The sequence below is a fragment of the Salmo salar genome, chromosome 01 (assembly GCF_965601325.2).
Source record: "Salmo salar chromosome 01, fSalSal1, whole genome shotgun sequence".
Taxonomy (NCBI): Eukaryota; Metazoa; Chordata; class Actinopteri; order Salmoniformes; family Salmonidae; genus Salmo; species Salmo salar.
The window spans coordinates 35,466,477-35,490,953 of record NC_138291.1 but is presented as its reverse complement, the minus strand read 5'-3'; the positions used below and the strand labels follow the sequence as shown (position 1 = coordinate 35,490,953).

General features: G+C 44.1%; 1 protein-coding gene across 1 annotated transcript in view; it reads right to left on the bottom strand.

Annotated features, from left to right (window-relative positions):
- LOC106601343 (protein Daple) overlaps positions 1-24,477 on the bottom strand; it is an 87,481-nt gene that overhangs the window by 9,885 nt on the left and 53,119 nt on the right. Inside the window, exons 11-27 of the mRNA XM_014193488.3 lie at positions 24,107-24,253; positions 22,463-22,607; positions 19,006-19,187; positions 17,531-17,668; positions 17,126-17,410; positions 16,411-16,956; positions 16,095-16,334; positions 13,481-13,608; positions 11,638-11,779; positions 11,256-11,453; positions 10,869-11,030; positions 7,209-7,486; positions 3,426-3,569; positions 2,869-3,055; positions 2,607-2,752; positions 2,404-2,493; positions 1,838-2,109 (exon numbers count right to left, since the gene is read on the bottom strand). Coding sequence (XP_014048963.3) covers positions 1,838-2,109; positions 2,404-2,493; positions 2,607-2,752; positions 2,869-3,055; positions 3,426-3,569; positions 7,209-7,486; positions 10,869-11,030; positions 11,256-11,453; positions 11,638-11,779; positions 13,481-13,608; positions 16,095-16,334; positions 16,411-16,956; positions 17,126-17,410; positions 17,531-17,668; positions 19,006-19,187; positions 22,463-22,607; positions 24,107-24,253 — 3,430 coding nt within the window. The remainder of the gene's footprint in view (positions 1-1,837; positions 2,110-2,403; positions 2,494-2,606; positions 2,753-2,868; positions 3,056-3,425; positions 3,570-7,208; positions 7,487-10,868; positions 11,031-11,255; positions 11,454-11,637; positions 11,780-13,480; positions 13,609-16,094; positions 16,335-16,410; positions 16,957-17,125; positions 17,411-17,530; positions 17,669-19,005; positions 19,188-22,462; positions 22,608-24,106; positions 24,254-24,477) is intronic.

The window sequence follows — 24,477 nt, the reverse complement described above, 5'->3', positions numbered from 1 at the left end:
CCAAAGAATAAAAGGCTAAATCCATTTATAGTAAGTCAGACTGAACCCTGGCCTGCTGTGACAGAATAGAATACTGGCAGTTCTACTATTCTATAGGAAGTGAAGGCTTTGGCAGTTTCCTGTCTTTTTCTAACTCTCAAGAAAGGAAGAGAGAGAGTGTGTGAGTAGCCTACAAGATGGTGGTGTCTTAGTCAGCAGGGTGTCTGTCTGGTAGGCTACTGGCTCAGCGAGGGTCTGGTTCTATACCTTAGTCTTATTGCATTCCCTGCTCCCTCTCTCAGTCCAGCATTGGATTGGTCATTTATGCAGACATCACTGTGTTAGTAGTCTCAGACATCAATAGATCCAATAGAACAGCTATTCTGTATTTTTGCACAGCCATTGTCATTATGGCTGAGCAAAGGGATAACGCAAATGGTGTGGAGGGAAAAGAGGTGGACAGAGAGTGAGGCTAAAAAGCATGGCAGAGAGTGACAGACAGATAAGAGTACAGGATATGGAATAAAGGATAGGATGATATTAGACTGTGGTGCGCGTTTGACAAGGAGAGTCAGAGAGAGTACGACGCTAGCTGGAGGCATTCATATTATCAGCAGCGTGACACAGGCTAACACAACGCAGCGCAGACAGCATGTGCACACATCACTCCCCAAAGTGGCATTTCTTTCGCACTGGGATTAAAAGCACAATCCTTTAAACAGCAGTAAATATTGCAGATTGCCCCTGTAACAAAAGTTCTCCTCTCGTCATCCCTCCAGCCATGTGCAACATGAGATTTATACCAGCTGCCAGACTAAGAGACACAGCAGACTGAGTAATTGCCTTCATTGGGCTGGTGTCATCGCTCTTCAGTTGCCCACTTTACACGATTAAACATCAGTTGACAGACACACAGATCTCATTTTCACAGAGAGAGGCAAAGCTGCTGGCTGCAGTAAGGGCTGGCTGCGGTAGGGGTGGGCTCTAATCCAAAACAAGGCTACTTACTGCAGGGTCTAGCCAGAGTCCAGAGTGGAGTGTGCAGGGTATGAGGCTAGAGGCCCCAAACGGTTCAGTTCAGAGTTCAGTTTGTGTGTGTTGGTATGAGTGATAGTGTATGTTGTGATGGGAGGAATGTGTGCATTAAGAGGTCCGTTTTCTGTAAGTAAATTATGACAGAGGGCCAAAAAGTTAAGATGTTGCAGATTAAAAAAGGGGGGTGAGTGAACATGAAGATGACGAAAATGGTGGTGGCATTAGAACTGTCCAATGAGGGGCAAGAGGGGCTCGGTGGTACAGGTGGAGATGTCAGAGGAGGACCAGAAGCGAAGTTGTCTAGAGAGAGAATGCCGTGAGAGAGGCGTCTTGGGAACCTTCATTTTCTCCTGGCTCTTACTCCTCAGAAAACCAAACCGCTTGGCTGCTGTGACAGGGAGTACTGCTGGCAGGGCTGGGGGTGCTGAATGATAGGGGATTATGTTATACACACAATGACAAAGAGAAGGGGGAGAAAGAGAGATGAATGAATGAACGAAGGCAGTTAACTACATGCATTATATGAATGAACAGAGTCCAAAATAGTCCAACAGAGAAGATGAAGAGTTAAAGTATTAAAATGTTTAGGCATGCAATAGATCCCCATTGAACTAGTAGATAATGAAGAACATGCAAGATGAGTTGGAGGGGGAGGAAATGTGAGATTGTGTGTAGCTAGAGCTCCCTCTTGTGGTAAAGAGGACTTGTAGAACTGTATGGCCTTGACACCTTTCTTTATTCAGTTAAGAACAATCCTGGATGAGTAGACGAAAATACACTGCATTTTCCTTTAGTTCCCCAACCCACCCCGAGTCAGTCTTACCTCTGCTGGAGTAGGTGAGGGTAGGGGAGTGCCCCTGTCCGTGGTGGTTCTCCTCCTGAGAGTGGTTCCCCACAGAGTCCAAGCTGAGGCGGGACTGGCGGGGGGGTAGAGGAGGGGGAGGCAGGGGGGGAGGGATGTCAGGGAATTCCAGGGTGGGAGGTTCAGGCAGGGGGATGTCTGGGGCGCTCCGCACCCTCTCCCTCGAGCTGTCCTGTCTGTTCTTGGGCTTGATGAGTTTGGCCAAGGCCTTGGCCCCGGCCCAGTGGTTCTTCCTGACAGACAGGAAATCACAGTTACACTCAGACATCCATCTATCCTCAGGCCATAGGTCATCTTCACTTGCGTCATATTTCTTTCCTGTCTATGTATGCTCTAGGGCCCACAAAGTAAGCTCTCTTTCCCTCCTTGGGGAACTCTCCACAAGTGGCATAGCAAGGGTCAGGAGGGTTTACGGACCATGTGACTTGACCAGGAACAACTCAGGGACCTAGGGCTTGCTAAATGCATCCATTTGTCGTCCTATTCCATTGACTTAGATTAGCAAGTCAAACTGTAACAAAACTTACTTTTTAGGGGTTGGATCATAAAACTTGTACTGATCCATGATCTTCTCCTCCAGCTTCTCTTTCTGCCTCCGGAGTGAGTTCAACTTGTCACTGGAAACACAGGATTTGTTCGATTTATTTATGACATTAAACTAATCAAATTCCAGTAGAAATATCTCCCTCTATATACCCGCACGTGCACACACACACACCTCCCTACTCACATGTACTGTTTTTGCTCTTCGTGGTAGAGCTCCTTGTTCTCCATGGTTCTCTCCAGCAGGGTCTGGTTCTGCTGGCTCAACATCTGGATCTGACTCAGCAGGTGGTGGTTCTCCTCCTCCAGGTTCCCCTTCAGACGCGTCAGCAACTGGGACAGAACACACAATAGAGATGAGCTGTTTTATCTCTAAGGAAAACCCATAGACAGTCCCCTGTGCAGTAGCTCATTGAGGTCCCGGTGTGGTCTTTCAGTCGTCTCTGTACCTCACAGTGGTTGTCCAGCTTGGTCATGGAGATGTCCAGGCCCTGGTGCTGCTCCTTCATTGAGTCGTATCTGGCCTGCCAGCGGTTCACCTCCAGCTGAGCTCCATTCAGACTAGTCTTCAGCTCCTTGGTCTGCACCTGCACCCCATCATACTCAGCACGTAGCTGGGTATGCGTCTGGGTCAACCTTCAGGGGGTGTGGAGAGACCGTATGGAGAGACATGAGTTCCTGGTGCTTTGCAAAACAAATTCATCTTCAAAATACCAATTTTGTCAGTTTTGTAGTTAACTTTGTTCGATTTTTGTTGAGAGTTGAGTTTTGCCATACTTATTTTTTCTGCCCACTTGGCAACGAAAGCCAGTTTTATCTAACTGTAGTGTTAAAAAACCATGGCCAAGTGTGTGCAGCTGGAGGAAGATGGTTAGAAACAGCCATTACAGTATGTAACCACCAGAGGGTGCCAGGGTCAGGCTGTTCTCGGGCTGTTCTATATGTGGTGCTTTGAAAAGCTGGAGTAGGTAGTTGGTGCTGTATTCAGGTGCTGCTGTGAGCTCACCTGTCCACTTCCCCCCTCAGGCTCTGGTTCTCCCCCAGGATCAGGGCGTTTTTGTGGATCTCCTCTCCGAGACTCTCCCTCTCCTTCTGGAGGGTGGACTCCAGCGCCTCCATGGCATCTTTCTGCTTCAGGAGCACTATGTACCTGCACACAGAGACACAGACAGAAAAACAGAAACAAAGACTGGGTTAAAAGACAATTTCTCCTCGGAGGTCAAAGTATTCCGACCCCTTGGATTTCTTAATATTTTATTGTGGGATTAAAATGGATTTAATCGATTTTTTTTGTCGTCAACAATCTATACTCTATTGTCACAGTGGAAGAACATTTTCATAAATAAAATAGTCATTGCTTAAGTATTCAGCTCCCTGAGTCCATACATGTTAGAAACACCTTTGGCAGAAATTCGAGCAGTGAGTCTTCTTGGGTAAGTCTCTAGAGCTTTGCTCACCCAGATTGTGAAATATTTGGCAATTACTCTTTTCAAAATTCTTCAAGATGTTGGGGATCATGGGTAGACAGAAATGTCTATAGTATTTAAATCAAAAGTGTAGCTTGGCCATTTAGGAACATTCACAGTCTTCTTGGTAAGCAACTCCAGTGTTGATATGGCCATGTATTGTAGGTTATTGTACTGCTGAAAGGTGAAGTCCTCTCCCAGTGTCTGGTGTAAAGCAGGTTTTGCTCCAGGATTTTCCTGTGCTTAGCACTATCCCTTTTTTTATTCTGAAAAAACTCCTCAGTATTTGCTTATGTCAAGCACACTCGTACCATGATGCAGCCACTACCATGCTTGAAAATAAGGAGGCAGTTAAATGACAATTAAATACATTTTAATCCCACTTTGTAACAAAATGTGGGAAAAAAATCCAAGGGGTCTGAATACTTTTGCAAGGCACTGTATGGTGCCTAATTAACTGTCCCCAGGTTTTGTATTGTGTTACATCTAAAAATAGGCCATGGCAATCCCATCCCATATAGATTCCTATTACCACCAAAAGAACAATATCGATACTGGGTCCGACAAGAGCTGGATGGAAAAGTCATGAAGTATTAAGCATCCATGATATATGTGGTGGTGTGTTCAAAGAGCTGCTAAGATCACAGATCAAAGCAATCCAATCAGGGTCGTCTTGATTCTTTCATAATTTCCAAAAAATGTAAGAAACTGACTGGAAAAGGGAGGGACTACCTCAGCCTGTCCAATAAGCTAGCTACGTTTGCTCTTACTCAGTACATTTATTAGCTATCTAGCTATTAGCATTAGCGGCTAACAATTAGCATCTCAAGATTTAGGGCAACTTGCTAAGAAAAGACAAACTATCTGTTTGCTGATATAAGAAACAAACTAATAGTGTCATTTATAGAACGCTGGTGGATTTATATTAAGAAGCAAAGTGAAAACAGCATTGATGTCATCAACATTGTTGCATGTGCTGCATTGACCAGGCAGACTGAACGCAAGTGTCTCCTGGTTGAGGAACATCAAATGCGCTCGAGTGACAGGGGGTGTGGCTAGGTCTGTGTGGAAAGTGGCACGGAGAGAGAGTGGACAGAGATGAGTCAAGTAGCGAAGTAAAGTAAAAATTAACATTACAGATGGCATTTCACATTTAACAAACCAAACATTAAAATAATGGTATAGAAGTTAAAGTAAAAACCCAAACCGGTCCCTGCATCAATACCGGTATGTCATAAAATAAGGTATACCGCTCAGCCCTATGAGATATACTTACATAATATAACCAAGTCTAAATATAACCACAGCAAACAAACAAAGAGAACACAGTCACCATAGTTAGAGTAATGTACTTGTGACACGTGTCGCCCTCCGGCCCTCCCCTCAGGAGTGACCTGCCTGAGCAGTACAGGTTATAAAGGTTCCACTGTAAAACAATAAAAGCAGCAGACTAGAAGAGCTCCACTGACATCCAAAAGCCCTTTCTGAACACCAACTGAATGAAATGAGTCTCCCAGAGTTATTGAACAGTCACAGTTCTGGCCTGATAACTGATGTTGTCCTGTCCCTCCCTAGCCTTAGTGATAGGCTACCTGTCTCCACCCAACCCGACGGTTGCTGTGTCAGCAGCCTCTCCCAGCTCCAGCCAGGGTGTCTCAGAGTGAAATCACAGAGTGAAATCCCACCCAGTCTGTTACTGCTGTACTGTTCCAGCCCGGTGGCATGGAGTGGTCAGGCGAGAGCAGGGGAGAGGCAGGAAGGGCACTCAACACATCCCATAGGTCACTTCCTTGGGTCGGTCTCTCAATGTCCCAGTGCCAAGCCAGTCTGGAAGGACATACTTTCACTAACCTATGGCTGTTTATATGTGGCTTATCAAATGAGGAAGTCTGTTATTGGAAAATTAACTTCAGAGAAATATATTAACAGTTCTCTTCATGACATGTAACCAATTGATATTTTACGCAGACTCACTGAGGTCAATAAACATGACATGGACATGAACAACAGTGTAACATGAACACTCTGTAATAATAATTCTATATATTTATTTTAAACGAATCTGACCTTTTTCTACTACACCTTCTCAGTGTAACATCTTGGTGAGTGTATTCGTGACCATGGTAGTTGACCACTTGGTGTGTATGACCCATTGTGGACTCTTCCATGTGTGTGCAATCACTTGGTGGGTGTGTGTGTGTGTGTGTGTGTGTGAGAGAGAGGTGTGAACCCGTGGATTATGACATGTATGTGTGACCATAGTAGTTGACCTCTGGAGAAAAAAAATCCCCGCCAAAATGACAAGTACTATGGTGGTTGTCTATAGTGTGATTTCTAGCGGAATGTTGATTATTTTTTCTTCCTATGAATTTGGCTCTAGCGTTTGAACAGTTTAAGCCACTAAATATTATGACCCCATTCCTGAAAGCTAAGACCAAGGAACAAGTACATGCCTCCTGTTTCCCTCTCGGATACTCACAAGGACTCGTTGTGTGTGACAAAAAACACACCTAATGACTGAGGGAAATTAATTCTAAGCATACCTTCAGACTGGAATTTGGCATTAGCTGATTGTCATTTATTGAGATGCCTAGTTTTCAGGCGATTTTAAAAATACCTAATTTCTTTTAAAGCTGCAATATGTAACTTTTTGGGCAACCTGACCAAATTCATATAGAAATAGCCTAATTGTTATTTTATTGTTGCTCTTTTATTTTTTTAACTTTTGTTGACTTAGTAAATGTTTTCTTAACTCTTATGTTTCTTAAAACTGCATTGTTGGTTAAGGGCTTGTAGGTAAGCATGTTGTATTCGGCACCTGTTGTATTTGGCACATGTGACAAATATGTGATTTGATTGGATTACAATGACTATACACAATACTTGCTTGTTTTGTCAAACTGAAATTAGGCAAACTATTCTAATTTTAGCAACCAGGAAATGGTGGTGCGATTTCTGCATAGTGCATCTTTAAGAAGATTTTAATAGCGTTGCGCCTTTTCAACGATGCTAACATTTTTTGGTTGCACCTTGACTCACGCAAGTTGAGTGCACTCCACTTCTTTCATAATTACTTTAAGCAACATTCCATTTTAAGAAAAGTGATTTATTGTCGGTCGTGTATTGCTTTTTTTATACAGTTCTTCTGAAGAATAATCGCATGTGGAAAATATCCGGAACCCCTGCAATGAAACTTTTTTTTTTACATATGGCCCCAGTAAAAATATTGTTGAATAGCCCTGCCTTAGGGTATTACCACTTGGTGTGTGTGTGCCCGGTGGTTTGAGTAACCCCTGTGCGTGTGCCCCATGGGTGTGACCCACTTGTTCTCCAGTGTGCGGTGCTCTTGCTCCAGAGCTCTCTGGTTGCCCTTCAGGGTGGCGTGTTGGGCGATGAGCTGCTCGTACTCCGCTGCCTGTCTCTCATGCACACTCAGCAGGCGCTCGTGATCCTGGAGCACGCTCTCCCTGCCCACCCGCGCCTCCTCCCGCTGCCGCTGCCACGCCTCTGACTCACTCTCCAGCGCCCCCACCTGGCCCTGCAGCACAGCATTCTGGGCCATGAGAGATGCACTCTGGGAGTTGAGGGTGGAGTTCTCCACCTAAAAGAGGGAGACATTTTTTTCATTTTACAACATCTATATATTGGCAACAACTGACACAGCTACTCTAACTAGGAATTAGGGCTGACCCCATTTAGTCGATTGTTTGGTCGATAGGCTGTTGGTCGACAGAGATTTTTTGTTGTTGAGCGGTCACAAATATAAATATATATTTTTTCCATGGCACACATGTAGGGCTGACACAGAGAAAAAAAAGAGTTGTCTGTTCTTTCAACCAATCAATTAGACATTTTTAAATGTGTATTTTTCCATATATTGACACATCCTATGTGTTTTAATCAAATCAACTATATTAGCTTGTCTGATGCTTTAAGCACACAGTTTGATGAAATAATTAGGACACAGAAATGACTAGAGGGAGTCCGGCCAGCAATTGATTTGATTGTGCCGGGGCCGACTCAGACTTGCTGCTCTGTGTTAAAAAAAAAAAAAAAAAAAAAGACAGCGAGTGACTGTGACTAGCACCCGTTGTCTCTCCCTGCTGCATCGACACCACGGAACGTCAAAGTGTTTATCGAGCGGTCTGTGTTGCTGAAGCTGCAACATAATTACAGCCATTTCTGACTGAAAAGTTCTGTTGCCGGAATCCATCATTTGTTTAGGAAAAATCTCCTATTCCCTCAACCCTTGCTTTCTTTACGTGACACATGTATGCATCGCATGCACATGACCAAAGACCTGTTCGCACAGGACAAGTATTACTGGAGAATGTTGGTTATGTAATTATTACTCCAGAATGCCCGTTATTCCAGAGGACGATTCGGGTGGGATAATTTTGTCCCCAAACTGCCCCCTGTAATTGTATTTTATATACATTTACACAGTTATGAAGGAAGGTTTTTATTCTAGGCGTGAAGATACAGTATTTCAACATGTCCAGGTGATAGGGCCACACTGATAACTCAAGCTTGGTTCCAAAATGTCTAAACCATGCCAAACCATATTTCCTATAGTGTCACCATAATATTTGAATTGAGGAAGTGTGATCATAAATCATTAGGATATTTTTGCAATCCGCAGTGCGTCGAAAATGCCCCCCAGCCTTCAGATGTGAGCTAAACAGTGCAATTACACTTGAAAAGCATTTTAAGGCTATCGATGAAAAGGTTTACTTATCATTTCCAAAGGTCAGTTGTATGCTGCTGCTTTGCGATCTACTAACAGCAAGGGTTGCATTAAATAGGCTCAATATTTTTTACTGATGCATTTAGTAATACTCGATTCATATGCACAAAACAAACAAAAGCATTCACTGTGAAAGTTAATAGGCTACATGTACGCCATTCATATATAGCTTATGCGGAGCACTTAGTTCAATTTATCCAATCAGTTATTGTTTTCTTGCGCAAACAGTGAGCATCACCTGTCAAACGCAGACATTTCTCTCAAAACACAGGATGTTGATTTTTCACGGGACTAGTATTATCAGACCTTGGAGTTTGTCAAAAAACAGTATGTTATTCTGGCTGGAATTGTTACTCTCCTGCAATGTAAAAATGACTGACATGGCAGATTTGGACAGGACTAATATTACAGATGTAATTATGTGCATGAGCACAAAACGCCACATTTCCCCAACCTCCCCAGTAAAACGAATACTGTCCGAATAGGGCCTGACCTATAGACAGGGTCGGTCTTCGCCTTTCTGCCGCCACAGGTGAGACCAAAAATTACACCGGTTTATTTATTGTTTAAGGTAATTATTCAAGGCTTGCTTTATTTTAATTAAAATACTTGATTGCATTTCAAATCATGAATGATTCATATGCTGTGTGATGACATGAACAATTGATCGATACAGTAGCCTAAAAAAGTATTGAAATATAGGCCAAAGTAAAAAGGATGTGCTTTTATGCCTGAATCTCAAATGGTGGTTATACAAAGCTGCTATACTAAGCCTACTATACTAAGCCTACTAATGATAATGACATTATCATCATCACAACAACAACGAGATCAAGAAAAAGGAGCATTATTGTTATTCTAAATATGTTGTTTCGGACAATTTGGAAAAGTGTAAACACGAAATAAATTACAATACCAGAGAGGCTGTTCTAATGAAAAAAAGTGTAAAGCCTTTACAGCAAAGATTAAAAACAGCTGAATTTGGCTTGGTGCTCGAGGAATCAGTAGACTATTAAACAAACACTCAAACAGGCAACTGAAGCATCTTATTTCTGTAGATATATTGATGACTTATAAAGTCAGGCACATTTAACAGTTAAACTATTGATTATAGACCTAATTAAGTTTGGATTTCCCCTCTCCTCACTTTCCTTAGACAATGAGGCAAGGGGTGTTTTCGCATCTTCTCATTCTGCTGCTGCATCCGCCGCATTGTTCTCAACACCAATATGCTGGTTAACTTTGCTATTATGCACATAGCAACATGGTCTAGGAAAAGGCGCCAATTCAACAGCGCACCGATGTGTTTCAGAACCGTGGAGAGCGATCGCTATCGAAAGAGGGAGAAAGCGTATTTGTTATAAAAAAAATATCATTTTTATTAGTGTTGCACCATTGTTCTTATGTATATAACCATATACAATTTCAGTAGTACATGTCTTAGACTGATGTACAGTGCCATACCCACGGCATCCAAAGTATGTTTTTAGATCCACTGAGAATGACAATAGTTTCTCAATGTATTTGAAAATTCTTTCTAGCTTTGTTGTAAGTTAGTAGCGTGAGCTTTGGACCAGACCCAGTCGATGGTTGATATAATGTTTCAAGTTCATTGCAGACAGGCCATGCGAAGCCAATGTGATGTATAAGATATTCATTTTTAAAAATCAGGATATTTTCTACCTGCAATGTTTTTATTTGTTGGTTTTATGTAGGCTATTTGGTTACTTCTATAGAAGTAACTCTTAGATTTGTATCATTTTCAATACAGATAGAATTGAGATTAACCACATGACAATGATTTTGCGATACTATAACTTAAATAACACTGCTCCGCAAAAATTTGCATAAAACTGGATCGGTAGAAATGGTAAGATAAATAGTAAATTGGCACTCAACATGAAAAATATATATATATGTCCCACCACTGGTGTAGCCTATTACCGGCACCTTCAGGAGCGCAACGGCAGAATCTGCAAAGGCCAGCAGCAGGGGGGGGGGGGGACATAGGGTGTGTCTATATATGGAAAAATACACATTTGGACCGATCGATTGGACGAAAGAACAGAAGACTGTCGGTTGACCGAGATCTATTTTAGTCAGGGACAGCCCTACTAGGAATGCAAACAAGGGGGTGAGTAACAACTGCCAGACCGACACACAACCTAGCTCAGAGAGAGAGAAGCACAGTAGCTGTGCAAACATGGTGGAGCAGAGCCCCTGTAGTATGTAGTACCTGTAGCTTGGCTGTCTGTGTGTGCAGGGCCGTGTTGTGCTCTTGCAGTAGAGCAGCCTGCCTCTGAACGGCCACAGTCTGGGCATTCAGCTGACTGTTCTGGGTGTCCAGCTGTCTCAGCTGCTCCTTCAGAAGGTGCTTCTCTGTCTGCAGGGTTGCATTCTGAAGGGAAAGGCATCTAGGTAAGATTAAACATGCACAATATACCATTTGTATAACAATTTACCTGATGCTTGCATTGGCCAGTATGTTTTGACCGTTACTGTAGTAGCTGTTTTGCTATGCATGTTCTAAGCATTCACAGCAAGGGTTGAGGGATCTACAGGAAGAAGTCCTTGTCAATGGTCAACTAAACATTAAACTCTTTTAAATTCCATCCCCACTCACATTCTTCTCTATGTCGATGAGGCGGTCCTTGAGTTTGAGGAGCTCTGCGGTGGCCTCTCTAGTCTCCGTTTCCCACTTCTCCTTCTGGCCGGGCCAGCCCTGGCCCTGACCTACAGCCTGCAGTGTGGAGCTCTGGGTCTGGGAGTGGGCCTCCTCCTCCTCCTGCCTCTGTCGCAGAGCCTCCAGAGTCTTCTTCACCTAATCACCACAACAACAGTGTGAGCAAAAAGATTGTAAGTGAATAAGTTACAAAAGAGAGTAGAAGCGTGAAAGTGTTTATGTGAGAAAGATTGAGTAGGGGCAAGAGTATGATTAGTAGACTGTGTGTGTGCTCCAAATATGTTTGAGTGTGAGTGAATGAGAGAGGCGTATAGGTACGTACGGTGCTGAGTTCAGTGCGTAGCTGCTGGTTGAGACTACTAGACTCCTCCAGTCGGGACTCCAGCCCCTGAATCTTCTCCTCGCGGATCTCTAGAGTCTTCTTCAACGTTGACTCGATCTTACTCTCCAAGAGCTTGAACTTACTGAGGGGGCAAAGAGACAGGCAGACAGTATGTCTAAATGTCATGAAGAAATAGAAAGTCCAAGACAAATTTGAATCTCAATGAATGAATTTATCAGCAACGTGGGTTTTTTATTTAAGTCCGATGATGATCAAACATAATGGAAATTCCTGCAGAATGATGTGCATTTACTTCTCTATGTTTTTGAGGCTGAGTGAGACCGCATGTGTGGCAGATATCAAGCCTTCACTTAGGAGAGACTAGAGTAATACTATGGGATATCAAGTTTGAGACAGAGGTTTGCTTGCTGAGGTAATGCTGAAAAGTTTTCCAACCATAAGACTTTCATCTGTACTAAGGAGTCACGGTATTAGCTTTGCACTAAGACAGGGAAAAATATGAAAAACCCTAGCCACAAGAGGTTGAACCCAATAGTTAAATAAAAATAAATATATATCATAAGCGTGCAGAGCACACAAGATTACTAAGTGCTGTAGAAATGTAACTCAGGGTGGTGAATTTCTTTGACGTTAACTGATTAGTGGCAGCTTGGGTTTCATTGAGCACTAATAGCTAGAGAAGGAATGTCTTTGCTTTTAATCCAATCCCCCTGGGTGACACCCAGCTGGGTCTCTAACTCTTACCTTGAGGTGCCTCTTAACACATCCTCAGAGACTGAAGAAAACCCCTCAAGAGGCCCTCCTTTCAGGCAATACAAGTTTTTCCAAAGTGTCTTATTTCATATATTTTCCCTTCAGAAAGGCTGGAGTTCAGGAGTGTACAGTTCAGCTATTCCCACAGCGCTGTCCTGCTGCTTGCCTCACCGGACCTGGGGTTCAAATAGTATTTGTTTTTTCTTTCAAATACTTTAGCCGCTTTTTTATATCTATATTTTTTTTTTTACTTGTCTGATACAATTGAACCAATGGAATAGTCCCAAAACCTCACCCATCTGGCACCCCAGGCTCAAACGCTCAAAATATTTGAAGGAAAAACAATACTATCTGAACCCAGGTATGGTGCTCCCGGTCACTGTACATTACCTCACCAAGCAGGACTATATTCTAGAATGCCTCTGCTCTCCAGGGAAAATTCCAGAGAAAATTAACCTGCTGCAAGACACAGAGGAAAGGAAACAATCTTTCCCCTGTAATTTCCCCATTCAGTCTTATGAAAATGGTTGTAGTAGAACACTGCACACCTGCTGCTGGAGAACGCTCAAACACATACTTTTGAGTGAAACACGTGTTCATGCCACCAACTGCACCAAACAATTAAAAAAAGAGCCTAAATAAAAGATGGCACATTAAATCTACAGAGAAATAGATTAAACGCTTTCAACACAGGTTTGAACAGAAACCAGGATTCACCCACTATATCTGGCACAGGAGGTAGGGCAGAATCCATTAACGCAAATAACTTGCTAAACATGAAAAGCCTCTTTACAACTCAAAACCAACATGTCCCCTGTACCTCATCCAAAGTGGACATTGGGCACAGATTTTCACAAGCACTTCAGCACACACAAATGCTCTAAATACCTGTTACAAAAGATTTGTACACTCCCTTTCTTTAATACAAAAAAATGCCTGCAGTATTATGAGGGTAGGGTATAGAGTCTGAGACATGGGTCTGAGACACTGGTAGTGTGATGGCATGCTGGTACAGTATAGATGTAGTTAGTGTGACGCATGCTGGTAGAGATAGTGTAAAGCCTCTTACTTGTCTTCACAGCTGTGCTCCTCCTGCAGTAGTTTCTCTCTGTTCAGGCCGATCTTCTCCAGCTCGTGGCTCAGTGTCTCCAACTCGTTCCATTGCTGCTGCACCTTTAGCTTTTCATTCACCAGGTCCTGGACAGAACAAACACACAATATAACGCCGATTCCACTGAGCTGTCCACCAAACCGTTTAAGAGAGGCAGTTGTAGCAGAAATGCAGATCTAGAGACACACTTGAAACACGCTGCACATTCAGTATACGGACAGGCTACTGTAACCCTTACTGCAGTTTTAGAGGCGCATTGACATAAGCAGAGTATGCACAGAATACTAATCTCTCATGGTGTGATCCATAATTTATATATAAAAAACTAAATCTTTATCCATTCATCGGCACCCTGCATTTCTTTTTCTACTTGAACTCCATGTGCTGTATGGTACATCTACACTGAACAAAAAATATAAAAACGCAACATTTAACAATTTCAAAGATTTTACTGAGTTACAGTTCATATAAGGAATTCAGTCAGTTGAAATTAATTCATTAGGCCCTAATCTATGGATTTCACATGGCTTGGAAAATAGATATGCATCGGTTGGTCACAGATACCTTACAAAAAAAGGTAGGGGTGTGGATCAGAAAACCAGTCCGTATCTGGTGTGACCACCATTTGCCTCATGTGAGGCCAGTTGGATGTACTGCCACATTTTCTAAAACGACATTGGAGGCGGCTTATAGTAGAGAAATGAACATTCAATTATCTGGAACCACCTTTGGTGGACATTCTTGCAGTCAGCATGCCAATTTTACGCTCCCTCATCACTTCAGACATCTGTGGCATTGTGTTGTGTGAAAACTGCACATTTTAGTGTGGCCTTTTATTGCCCTGGGTAAGTGCACCTCTAATGATTATGCTGTTTAATCAGCTTCTTGATTTGCCACACCTGTCAGGTGGATGGATTATCTTGACAAAGGAAAAATTATCACTAACAGGGATGTAAACAAGATTTGTCAACAAGATTTGAGAGAAATAAGCATTCTGTGCAGATTGACCATTTCTGGGATCTGTTATTTCAGCTCATGAAACATGGGACAAACACTTTACATGTTGCGTTTAGATTTGTGTTCAGTATACAGTAGACCCTTTGACTTTTTCCACCTTTCGTTACGTTACAGCCTTATTCTAAAATTGATTATATTGGTTTTTTCCATCATCAATTTACACACAGTACCCCATAATGACAAAGCAAAAACTGGTTTAGACATTTCTGCTAATTTATAAAATAAAAAAACTGAAATATTACATTTACATAAGTATTCAGACCCTTTACTCTGTTGAAGCACCTTTGGCAGCGATTACAGCCTCAAGTCTTCTTGGGTATGACGCTACAAGCTTGGCACACTTGTATTTGGGGAGTTTCTCCCATTCTTCTCTACAGATCCTCTCAAGCTCCATCACGTTGGATGGGGAGCGTTGCTGCACAGCTATTTTCAGGTCTCTCCAGAGATGTTCGAGCAGGTTTAAGTTGGGGCTCTGGCCGGGCCACTCAAGGACATTCAGAGACATGTCCCAAAGCCACTCCTGCATTGTCTTGGCTGTGTTTTTAGGGTCGTTGTACTGTTGGAAGGTGAACCTTCACCCCAGTCAGGTCCTGAACGCTCTGGAGCAGGTTTTCATCAAGGATCTATGTACTTTGCGCCGGTGATCTTTGCCTCGATCCTGACTGGTCACCTAGTCCCTGCAGCCGAAAAACATCCCCACAGCATGATGCTGCCACCACTATGCTTCACCGTAGGGATGGTGCCAGGATTCCTCCAGACGTGGCGCTTGGCATTCATCTTGTTTCTCATGGTCTGAGGGTCTTTAGGTGCCTTTTGGCAAACTCCGAGCGGGCTGTTATATGCCTTTTATTGAGGAGAGGCTTCCGTCTGGCCACTCTACCATAAAGGCCTGATTGGTGGAGTGCTACAGAGATGGTTGTCCTTCTGGAAGGTTCTCCCATCTCCACAGAGGAACTCTGGAGCTCTGTCAGAGTGACCATCGGGTTCTTGGTCACCTCCCTGACCAAGGCCCTTCTCCCACGATTGCGCCGTTTGGCCAGCTCGAGGAAGAGTCTTGGTGGTTCCAGACTTCTTCCATTTAAGAATGATGGAGGCCACTGTGTTCTTGGGGACATTCAATGCTGCAGAATTTTTTGGTACCCTTACCAGATCTGTGCCTCGACACAATCCTGTCTCGGAGCTCTACAGACAATTCCGTCAACCTCTTGGCTTGGTTTTTGCTCTGACATGCACTGTCAACTGTGGGACCTTATATAGACAGGTGTGTGCCTTTCTAAATCATGTACAATCAATTGAATTCACCGCAGGTGGACTTCAATCAAGTTGTAGAAACATCAAGGATGATCAATGGAAACAGTATCTGTTTTTATTTTTTAATACATTTGCAAAGGTTTCTAAAACCTGTTTTCGCTTTGTCATTATGGGTTCTTTTCAGATTGCTGAAAAAAAATATTTAATCCATTTTAGAATAAGGCACTGTATCTACTGCATAGTACACGTACTTCTCTACAATCTACTGTAGCCTATATTATCCTCAGACCTTCCCCATACATACCTCTCGGAGTGTGACCAGGGTCCTCTTGTCAATCGTGGCCTGTTTCTGCAGCTCCTTGTTCTCCCTCTCCAGCTCTTTGACCTTCCCAGTCACCTCCTTTAACCTCTCCAGCTCTTTCTCCTTGGTGATGCCCTCTTTCTCCAGGGAGGCCAGCCTCAGAGCAGTCTCCTCCAGCACCCCCTCCTTCACCTCCAGCTGCTGCCACAGCCTCCGTGCCTCCTTCTCCAGCTGCTTCCTCTCCTGCAATTTAATTGAATTGAAATCAGGAGTACTTAAGACACGGACACTACAGTTTACACATAACACACAGACATACCTTCTCTGACTGGCCCAGTTCTTGCTCCAGCCCCCTCTTCTCCTTCTCCACTGCCTCCAGGCGTTTCCCCACCAGGCACACCTCCTCCAGCTCCCTTCTTAGCCCCCCTGTCTCGGCCTCGGCCTGCCTCAGCTCCCTTTCCAGCCCCTGGATCTTGGTGGAGCTGTTGTCCAGGCTCTGCTGGAGACTCTGGTTCTCCTGACCCAGGCTGCTGACGCTCATCTCCAGCCTCTCCGCCCTCTTCCCCTGGGACCTCAGCTCCTCCACAGACCGGGCCAGCTCCTCCCTCTCCCGCTCTAGCTCCCCATTCTCCTGCTGGAGCTGGGCCAGGCGCACGGTGGCCGGCCGGAGAGATTCCACAGTGCGGCGGAGCTCCAGGTTCTCCTGGTCCAGGAGGCTGTGGTCCTTCTCCAGAGTGGTCAGGCGCAGACTGATGTTCTGGGCCGTGTCCGCCTGCTTCTTCAGCCTGCGGTTGTCCTGCTCCAGGCTGGCATTGTCTCTCTCCAGGGCGTCGGCCCGGTCACACGTGATCATCAGAGACGTCACCTATGTTTACATTTACAGTTTAGTCATGTTGAAATCATTGTGATATGTGGTTGTTTTACCTAAGTTGAATACACTGATTGCAATCCACAATCACTGCAAGTAAAACATTCTTCAAAGACCTCTGCAAAAATGGCAAAACAAGTGTGAGCACAAGAAGGACCTCCCTCACCTCCCTCTGAAGCTGCTCCTTGCTCCTCTCCAAATGTGCAGTCTCCCTCTCCAGCTCCTCACAGCGCTCCCCCCTCTCCCTCAGCGTCTCCAGCTCCTTAGTCGACTGCTTGCCCTGGGCCTCTAGCCGGGCCAGCTTGGACCTGGTGTCTGTGATGGTCTGGTGGAGGACGCGGTTCTCCGTCTCCACCTCCCTGACCCGAGCCTCACTGTCGGCTTGGGCGCGCTGACGCAGGGAGCTCACCGCCTGGCTCAGGTGCTCCTTCTCCTGCTCCAGCTCGGAGATCTGGAGAACACACAAACACAGTCAGGTGGGAAAACAGTGACAAAAGAGGGACCATCGATGACACACACACACACAATCAGTGGTGCATTTAGCATGTGTAAGGTTAGAAGTGGTGTGTACCTGTCTGTCCTTGTCTGCCTGCAGTGTCTCCAGAGCCTTATCCAGTTTCTGCTTGTCTTTGAGCAGATCTTCCCCGAGACCCTCCATGTCCTGGGTGGTCTGCTTCTCCTGGTCCAGCAGGGTCTGCAGACGCTCCAGCTAGGGAAGGAATGGAGGAAACAGCAGACACAAAATGGATGACAATCATGATCGAAAGCACAAACACTAAATGGAACAAATTCATAAATTCACAGCAAAGAGGTCATAAATATGAAAGCATAATGTCAGAAGTGTGTGAGAGACAGTGTATTCGGAAAGTATTCAGACCCCTTAACTTTTTCCACATTATGTTACATTGCAGCCTTATTTTAAAATGGATTAAATACAAATATTCAATCTACACAGAATAACGTATAATGACAAAGCGAAAACAGGTTTATAGATTTTTTTGCAAATGTATAAAAGTAAAAACAGAAATAAATAAGGTGTTCAGACCATTTGCTATGAGACTCGAAATTGAGCTCAGGTGTATCGTGTTTCCATTGATCATCCTTGAGATGTTTCTACAACGTGATTGGAGTCCACCTGTGGTAAATTCAATTGATTGGACATGATTTGGAAAGGCACACACTTGTCTATGTAAGGTCCGACAGTTAACAGTGCATGTCAGAGCAAAAACCAAGCAATGAGGTCAAAGCAATTGTCCTTAGAGATCCGAGACAGGATTGTTTCGAGGCACAGATCTGGGGAAGGGTACCAAAATCAATCTACAGCATTGACGATCCCCAAGAACACAGTGGCCTCCATCATTCTTAAATGGAAGAAGTTTGGAACCACCAAGACTCTTCCTAGAGCTGGCCGCCCGGCCAAAATGAGCAATCGTGGGAGAAGGGCCTTGGTCAGGGACGTGAAAGGGTCTGAATACTTGTGTAAATGTGATATTTCGTGTTTAATTATTTTTATACATTTCTTAAAACCCGTTTTTCACTTCGTTATTATGTGGGGTATTGTGTGTAGATTGAGTGGGGGAAAAAAACAATTGAATCCATTTTAGAAAATAAGTCTAACGTGACAAAATATGGAAAAAGTCAAGGGGTCTGAATACTTTCTGAATGCACTGTACATAAAAAAAAACATCCACACCGGTGCTGGGCCGAAAACTAGAGAAATATTGCATTAATCCGGTACATGCTGCTCTGCTCCCACCCGCATGCTTTAACTGCACCACAAAACATACTGCAGTGCATACTGCAGACCAACTATATAGGACATGTGGGACCAGCAAATAGTATCCCACAACACACAGACTGTCAATCTATAAAAGTATGTGGGACACGCATACAGTACCTTCTGCATGCTTCTTTTCTGTATTCAAGGTGTGACCCCCATCCCTGTGCGTACGTGCATCAGAGTGGCTGAGCGTGCATGTACGCAAGTCTGTGAGTCTGTCTCTAGTATGCGTGTGTCTATGGGAAATCAGTGTGTCTGTACAGTACCTTCTTGCAGAGGCCCTGGTTCTCACTCTCCAGCTCCAAGGTATGTAGCTGGCCCTCCTCTAGACTTAGGGAAGCCTCTCTGAGCTCCTGGATGGTGGTCTGCAGACCCTGGTTCTCTTTCTCCAGCTTCAGCAGACGGCTCGATGCAGACTCGTTCAGCTCAAACACAAACGATTTGCGTGCTGCACGGGGGGGGGGGGTGGATTGATTAATCCAATGCATTTGTGTACTGTACAGTATAAGACTGGGATCATAAGTATGTCTTTATTTACTTAGAATAGTGGGTGGAAGTGATTGAGAGAGCAGCTTTGGCTGCTTGCATAATGGATATTTTTCGTTTTGACTGAATCGGTGTGGAAAGTTTGAGTCAGCCACATTTATAGGACACTGTAGATTTACATAATACATAGTCGTGCTCAAATTTGTTGGTACCCTTACAGCTCATTGAAATAATGCTTCATTCCTCCCGAAAAAAGTGATGAAATGAAAAGCTATTTTATCATGTATACTTGCATGCCTTTGGTATGTCATAGAATAAACCTGTGAATAGAAGCTGTGAAAAGAAATGAATTACTGCTTATTCTACAAAGAGATTCTAAAATGGCCTGGACACATTTGTTGGTACCCCTTAGAAAAGATAATAAATAATTGGTTCCGTGTGGCTCAGTTGGTAGAGCATGGTGTTTGCAACGCCAGGGTTGTGGGTTCAATTCCCACGGGGGACCAGCACGGAGAAGAAAAAAAAAATGTATGAAATGTATGCATTCACTACTGTAAGTCGCTCTGGATAAGAGCGTCTGCTAAATGACTAAAATGTAAATGTAATTGGATTATAGTGATATTTTAACCTAATTTGTTTCTTTAATTAGTATGACACGTCTCCAATCTTGTAATCAGTCATTCAGCCTATTTAAATGGAGTAAAGTAGTCACTGTGCTGTTTGGTATCATTGTGTGCACCACACTGAACATGGACCAGAGAAAGCAAAGGAGAGATTTGTCTGAGGAGATCAGAAAGAAAATAATAGACAAGCATGGTAAAGGTAAAGGCTACAACAAGACCATCTCCAAGCAGCTTGATGTTGCTATGACAACAGTTGCAAATATTATTAAGAAGTTTAAGGTCCATGGAACTGGAGCCAACCTCCCTGGGCGCGGCCGCAAGAGGAAAATCAACCCCAGATTGAACAGAAGGATTATGAGAATGGTAGAAAAAGAACCAAGGATAACAGCCAAAGAGATACAAGCTGAACTCCAAGGTGAAGGTACGTCAGTTTCTGATCACACCATCTGTCACTTTTTGAGCGAAAGCGGGCTCCATGGAAGAAGACCCAGGAGGACTCCACTTTTGAAAGAAAAACCATAGAAGCCAGAAAGGAATTTGCTAAAATGCACATTGACAAGCCACAGTCCTTCTGGGAGAATGTCCTTCAGACAGATGAGTCAAAACTGGAGTTTATTGGCCAGTCACATCAGCTCTATGTTCACAGACAAAAAAATGAAGCTTTCAAAGAAAAGAACACCATACCTACAGTGAAACATGGAGAAGGCACGGTTATGTTTTGAGGCTGCTTTGCTGCACCTGACACAGGGTGCCTTGAATCTGTGCAGGGCACAATGAAATCTCAAGACTATCAAGGCATTCTGGAGTGAAATGTTCTGCCCAGTGTCAGAAAGCTCTGTCTCAGTCGCAGGTCATGGGTCCTCCAACAGGATAATGACGACGAGGATAATGACCCAAAACACACAGCTAAAAGCACCCAAGAACAAAACATTGGACAATTCTGAAGTGGCCTTCTATGAGTCCTGATCTGAATCCTATCGAACATCTATGGAAAGAGATGAAACTTGCAGTCTGGAGAAGGCACCCATCAAACCTGAGACAGCTGGAGCAGTTTGCTCAGGAAGAGTGGGCCAAACAACCTGTTAACAGGTGCAGAAGGCACCCATCAAACCTGAGACAGCTGGAGCAGTTTGCTCAGGAAGAGTGGGCCAAACTACCTGTTAACAGGTGCAGAAGGCACCCATCAAACCTGAGACAGCTGGGGCAGTTTGCTCAGGAAGAGTGGGCCAAACTACCTGTTAACAAGTGCAGAAGGCACCCATCAAACCTGAGACAGCTGGGGCAGTTTGCTCAGGAAGAGTGGGCCAAACTACCTGTTAACAGGTGCAGAAGGCACCCATCAAACCTGAGACAGCTGGGGCAGTTTGCTCAGGAAGAGTGGGCCAAACTACCTGTTAACAAGTGCAGAAGGCACCCATCAAACCTGAGACAGCTGGAGCAGTTTGCTCAGGAAGAGTGGGCCAAACAACCTGTTAACAGGTGCAGAAGGCACCCATCAAACCTGAGACAGCTGGAGCAGTTTGCTCAGGAAGAGTGGGCCAAACTACCTGTTAACAGGTGCAGAAGGCACCCATCAAACCTGAGACAGCTGGAGCAGTTTGCTCAGGAAGAGTGGGCCAAACTACCTGTTAACAGGTGCAGAAGTATCATTGAGAGCTACAGAAAACGTTTGATTGCAGTGATTCCCTCTAAAGGTTGTGCAACAAAATATTAGGTTAAGGGTCCCATAATTGTTGTCCATGCCATTTTCATTTGTTTTATTATTTACAATATTATGTTGAATAAAAAAATCTAAAGCAAAGACTGATTTCTATTAAATATGGAATAAACAATGGTGGATGCCAATTGCTTTTGTCAGTTTCAAGTTACTTCAGAGAAAATTGTGCATTCTTCGTTTTTTGTGGAGGGGTAGCAACAAATTTGAGCACGTCTGTATGTGTTGACAGTTAGAGGACCAGGCACTGTGATAAATGTGAGGCTGAGGGAAGCAGCTGAGCCAGCTGCTAAGTTAATATATTACCTTTCTGACAATACAGAGTGAAATATTAACTTCAACACAGAGGCCAAAATATAACCCCTCACACACACACACACACACACACACACACACACACACACACACCAATGCAAAGACCTGTCGTGCAAATCTACAGTGATGTTCACCCTCTAATAAAACTGAAAATATGATACAATTCATTTCAAGTATCAACAGCATAGTGTCTGAACTGAATTTTTATTTTAGGTTGCGCCACAAGCTCTGGCAGGATTCACTGAGAATCCTTGACTTGTTCATCATTTTTCAGCCAAAATCTCCATCAGCCACTAATGGAAGGTGATTTATACATGTTGGCTGTCAGCAGAATAACATATGTGCCATTTAGCAGACCCTACAGTGACTACATGCGTGCATACGTTACGTACGGGTGGCCCCGGAAAACAAACCTATGAACTGAACAGTGCAAGACCACAACTCAAAGTGATGTAGCTGGGAAAAAACCTACACATGTTTAGTGTGTGTGTGTGTGTGTGTGTGTGTGTGTGTGTGTGTGTGTGTGTGTGTGTGTGTGTGTGTGTGTGTGTGTGTGTGTGAATATGCATGTGTGTGCGCCTTTACTGTCGCTGTTGTCGTTGTTCTTAGCGAGCTGCTCCAGCTCCCAGCCAAGGTGGGTAGACTCGTTCATGCTCTGTTTCTGAGAGATCTCCAGCAGCATGTTCTCCTCTATCAACTCCTCCAGGCGTTTCTTATCTGTGTCCCGGTCCTGAGAGGGACAGCAGGGTGAGTCACACACACATCAACATATACACAGTTAACAGTGCATTTGGAAATTATTCAGACCCCTTGATTTTTTCGACATTTTGTTACGTTACAGCCTTATTCTAAAATGGATTCAATGAATTTGTTCCCCTCGTCAATCTACACACAATACCCCATAATAACAAAGCAAAAACAGGTTTAGAAATTGTATCACATTTATTTGCATTGAGACTCAAAATGTAGCTCATGTGCATCCTGTTTCCATTGATCTTCCTTGAAATGTTTCCACAACTTGATTATAGGTCCCATAGTTGATATTGCATGTCAAAGAAAAAACCAAGCAATGAGGTCAAAGGAATTGTCTGTAGAGCTCCGAGACAGGATTGTGTCGAGGCACAGATCTGGGGAAGGGTACCAAAAAATGTCTGCAGCATTGAAGGTCCCCAAGAACATATTGGCCTCCATCATTCTTAAAAATGGAAGAAGTTTGGAACCACCAAGACTCTTCCTAGAGCTGGCCGTCCAACCAAACAGAGCAATCGTGGGAGAAGGGCCTTGGTCAGGGAGGTGCCCAAGAACCCGATGGTCACTCAGAGAGCTCCAGAGCTGCTCTATGGAGATGGAAGAACCTTCCAGAAGGACAACCATCTCTTCAGCACTCCACCAATCAGACCTTTATTGTAGAGTGGCCAGATGAAAGCCTCCCCTCAATAAAATGCACATGACAGCCCGCTTGGAGTTTGCCAAAAGGCACCTAAAGGACACTTCAGCCAATGAGAAACAAGATTATCTGGTCTGATGAAACCAAGACTGATCTCTTTGGCCTGAATGCCAAGCATCATGTCTGGAGGAAACCTGGCACCATCCCTACGGTGAAGCATGGTGGCAGCATCATGCGGTGGGGATGTTTATCAGTGGCAGGGACTGGGAGACTAGTTAGGATCGAGGGAAAGATGAACAGAGCAAAGTACAGAGAGATCCTTGATGAAAACCTGCTCCAGAGCACTCAAGACCTCAGACTGGGGCGAAGGTTCACCTTCCAGCAGGACGATGACCCTAAGCACACAGCCAAGACAATGCAGGAGAGGCTTGGGACAAGTCTCTGAACATCCTTGAGTGGCCCAGCCAGAGCCTGGACTTGAACTCGATCTAATATCTCTGGAGAGACCTGAAAACAGCTGTGCTCTCCATCCAACCTGACAGAGCTTGAGAGGATCTGTAGAGAAAAATGGGAGAAACTCCAAATATATTTGCAGAAATTTCTAAGAACCTGTTTTTGCTTTGTCATTATTGGGCATTGTGTGTAGATTGATGAGAGAAAAAAACAATTTAATACATTTTAGAATAAGGCTGTAACATAACAAAATGTGGAAAAAGTTAAGGGGTCTGAATACTTTCCAGATGCACTGTATACACGAACACTGCATTGACATATAACATACACTGACATATAGCACACACAGATGGACAGACAGATGGACCAATCCCTACTGCATTTCTTACCATCTCTATGTCATGCAGTTTGGAGCGCAGCTGCAGGTTCTCCTTCTCCAACTCATGTAGTTTGTCACAGCGCCCCCTGGCTGCCCCCAGCTGCTCTTCCAGCATGGCTTTGGTATCAATCAGAGTCACGTTGTCCTCTCTCAGCTCCTGGAAACACACACACACACACACGACCCCATTTAGTCGACTGGTCGATTGTTTGGTCGATAGGCTGTTGGTTGACCAAGATTTTTTTTTTTGGGGGGGGGGGGGGGGGCGAGCATCGCAAAAATCTACATTTTTTAAAATGTTTTTTTCCTTAATGGCACACAAGACACCTGTCTGATTCACGGACATCTCAGTGGATTAATCCATTGAGGTCGCGGAGATGC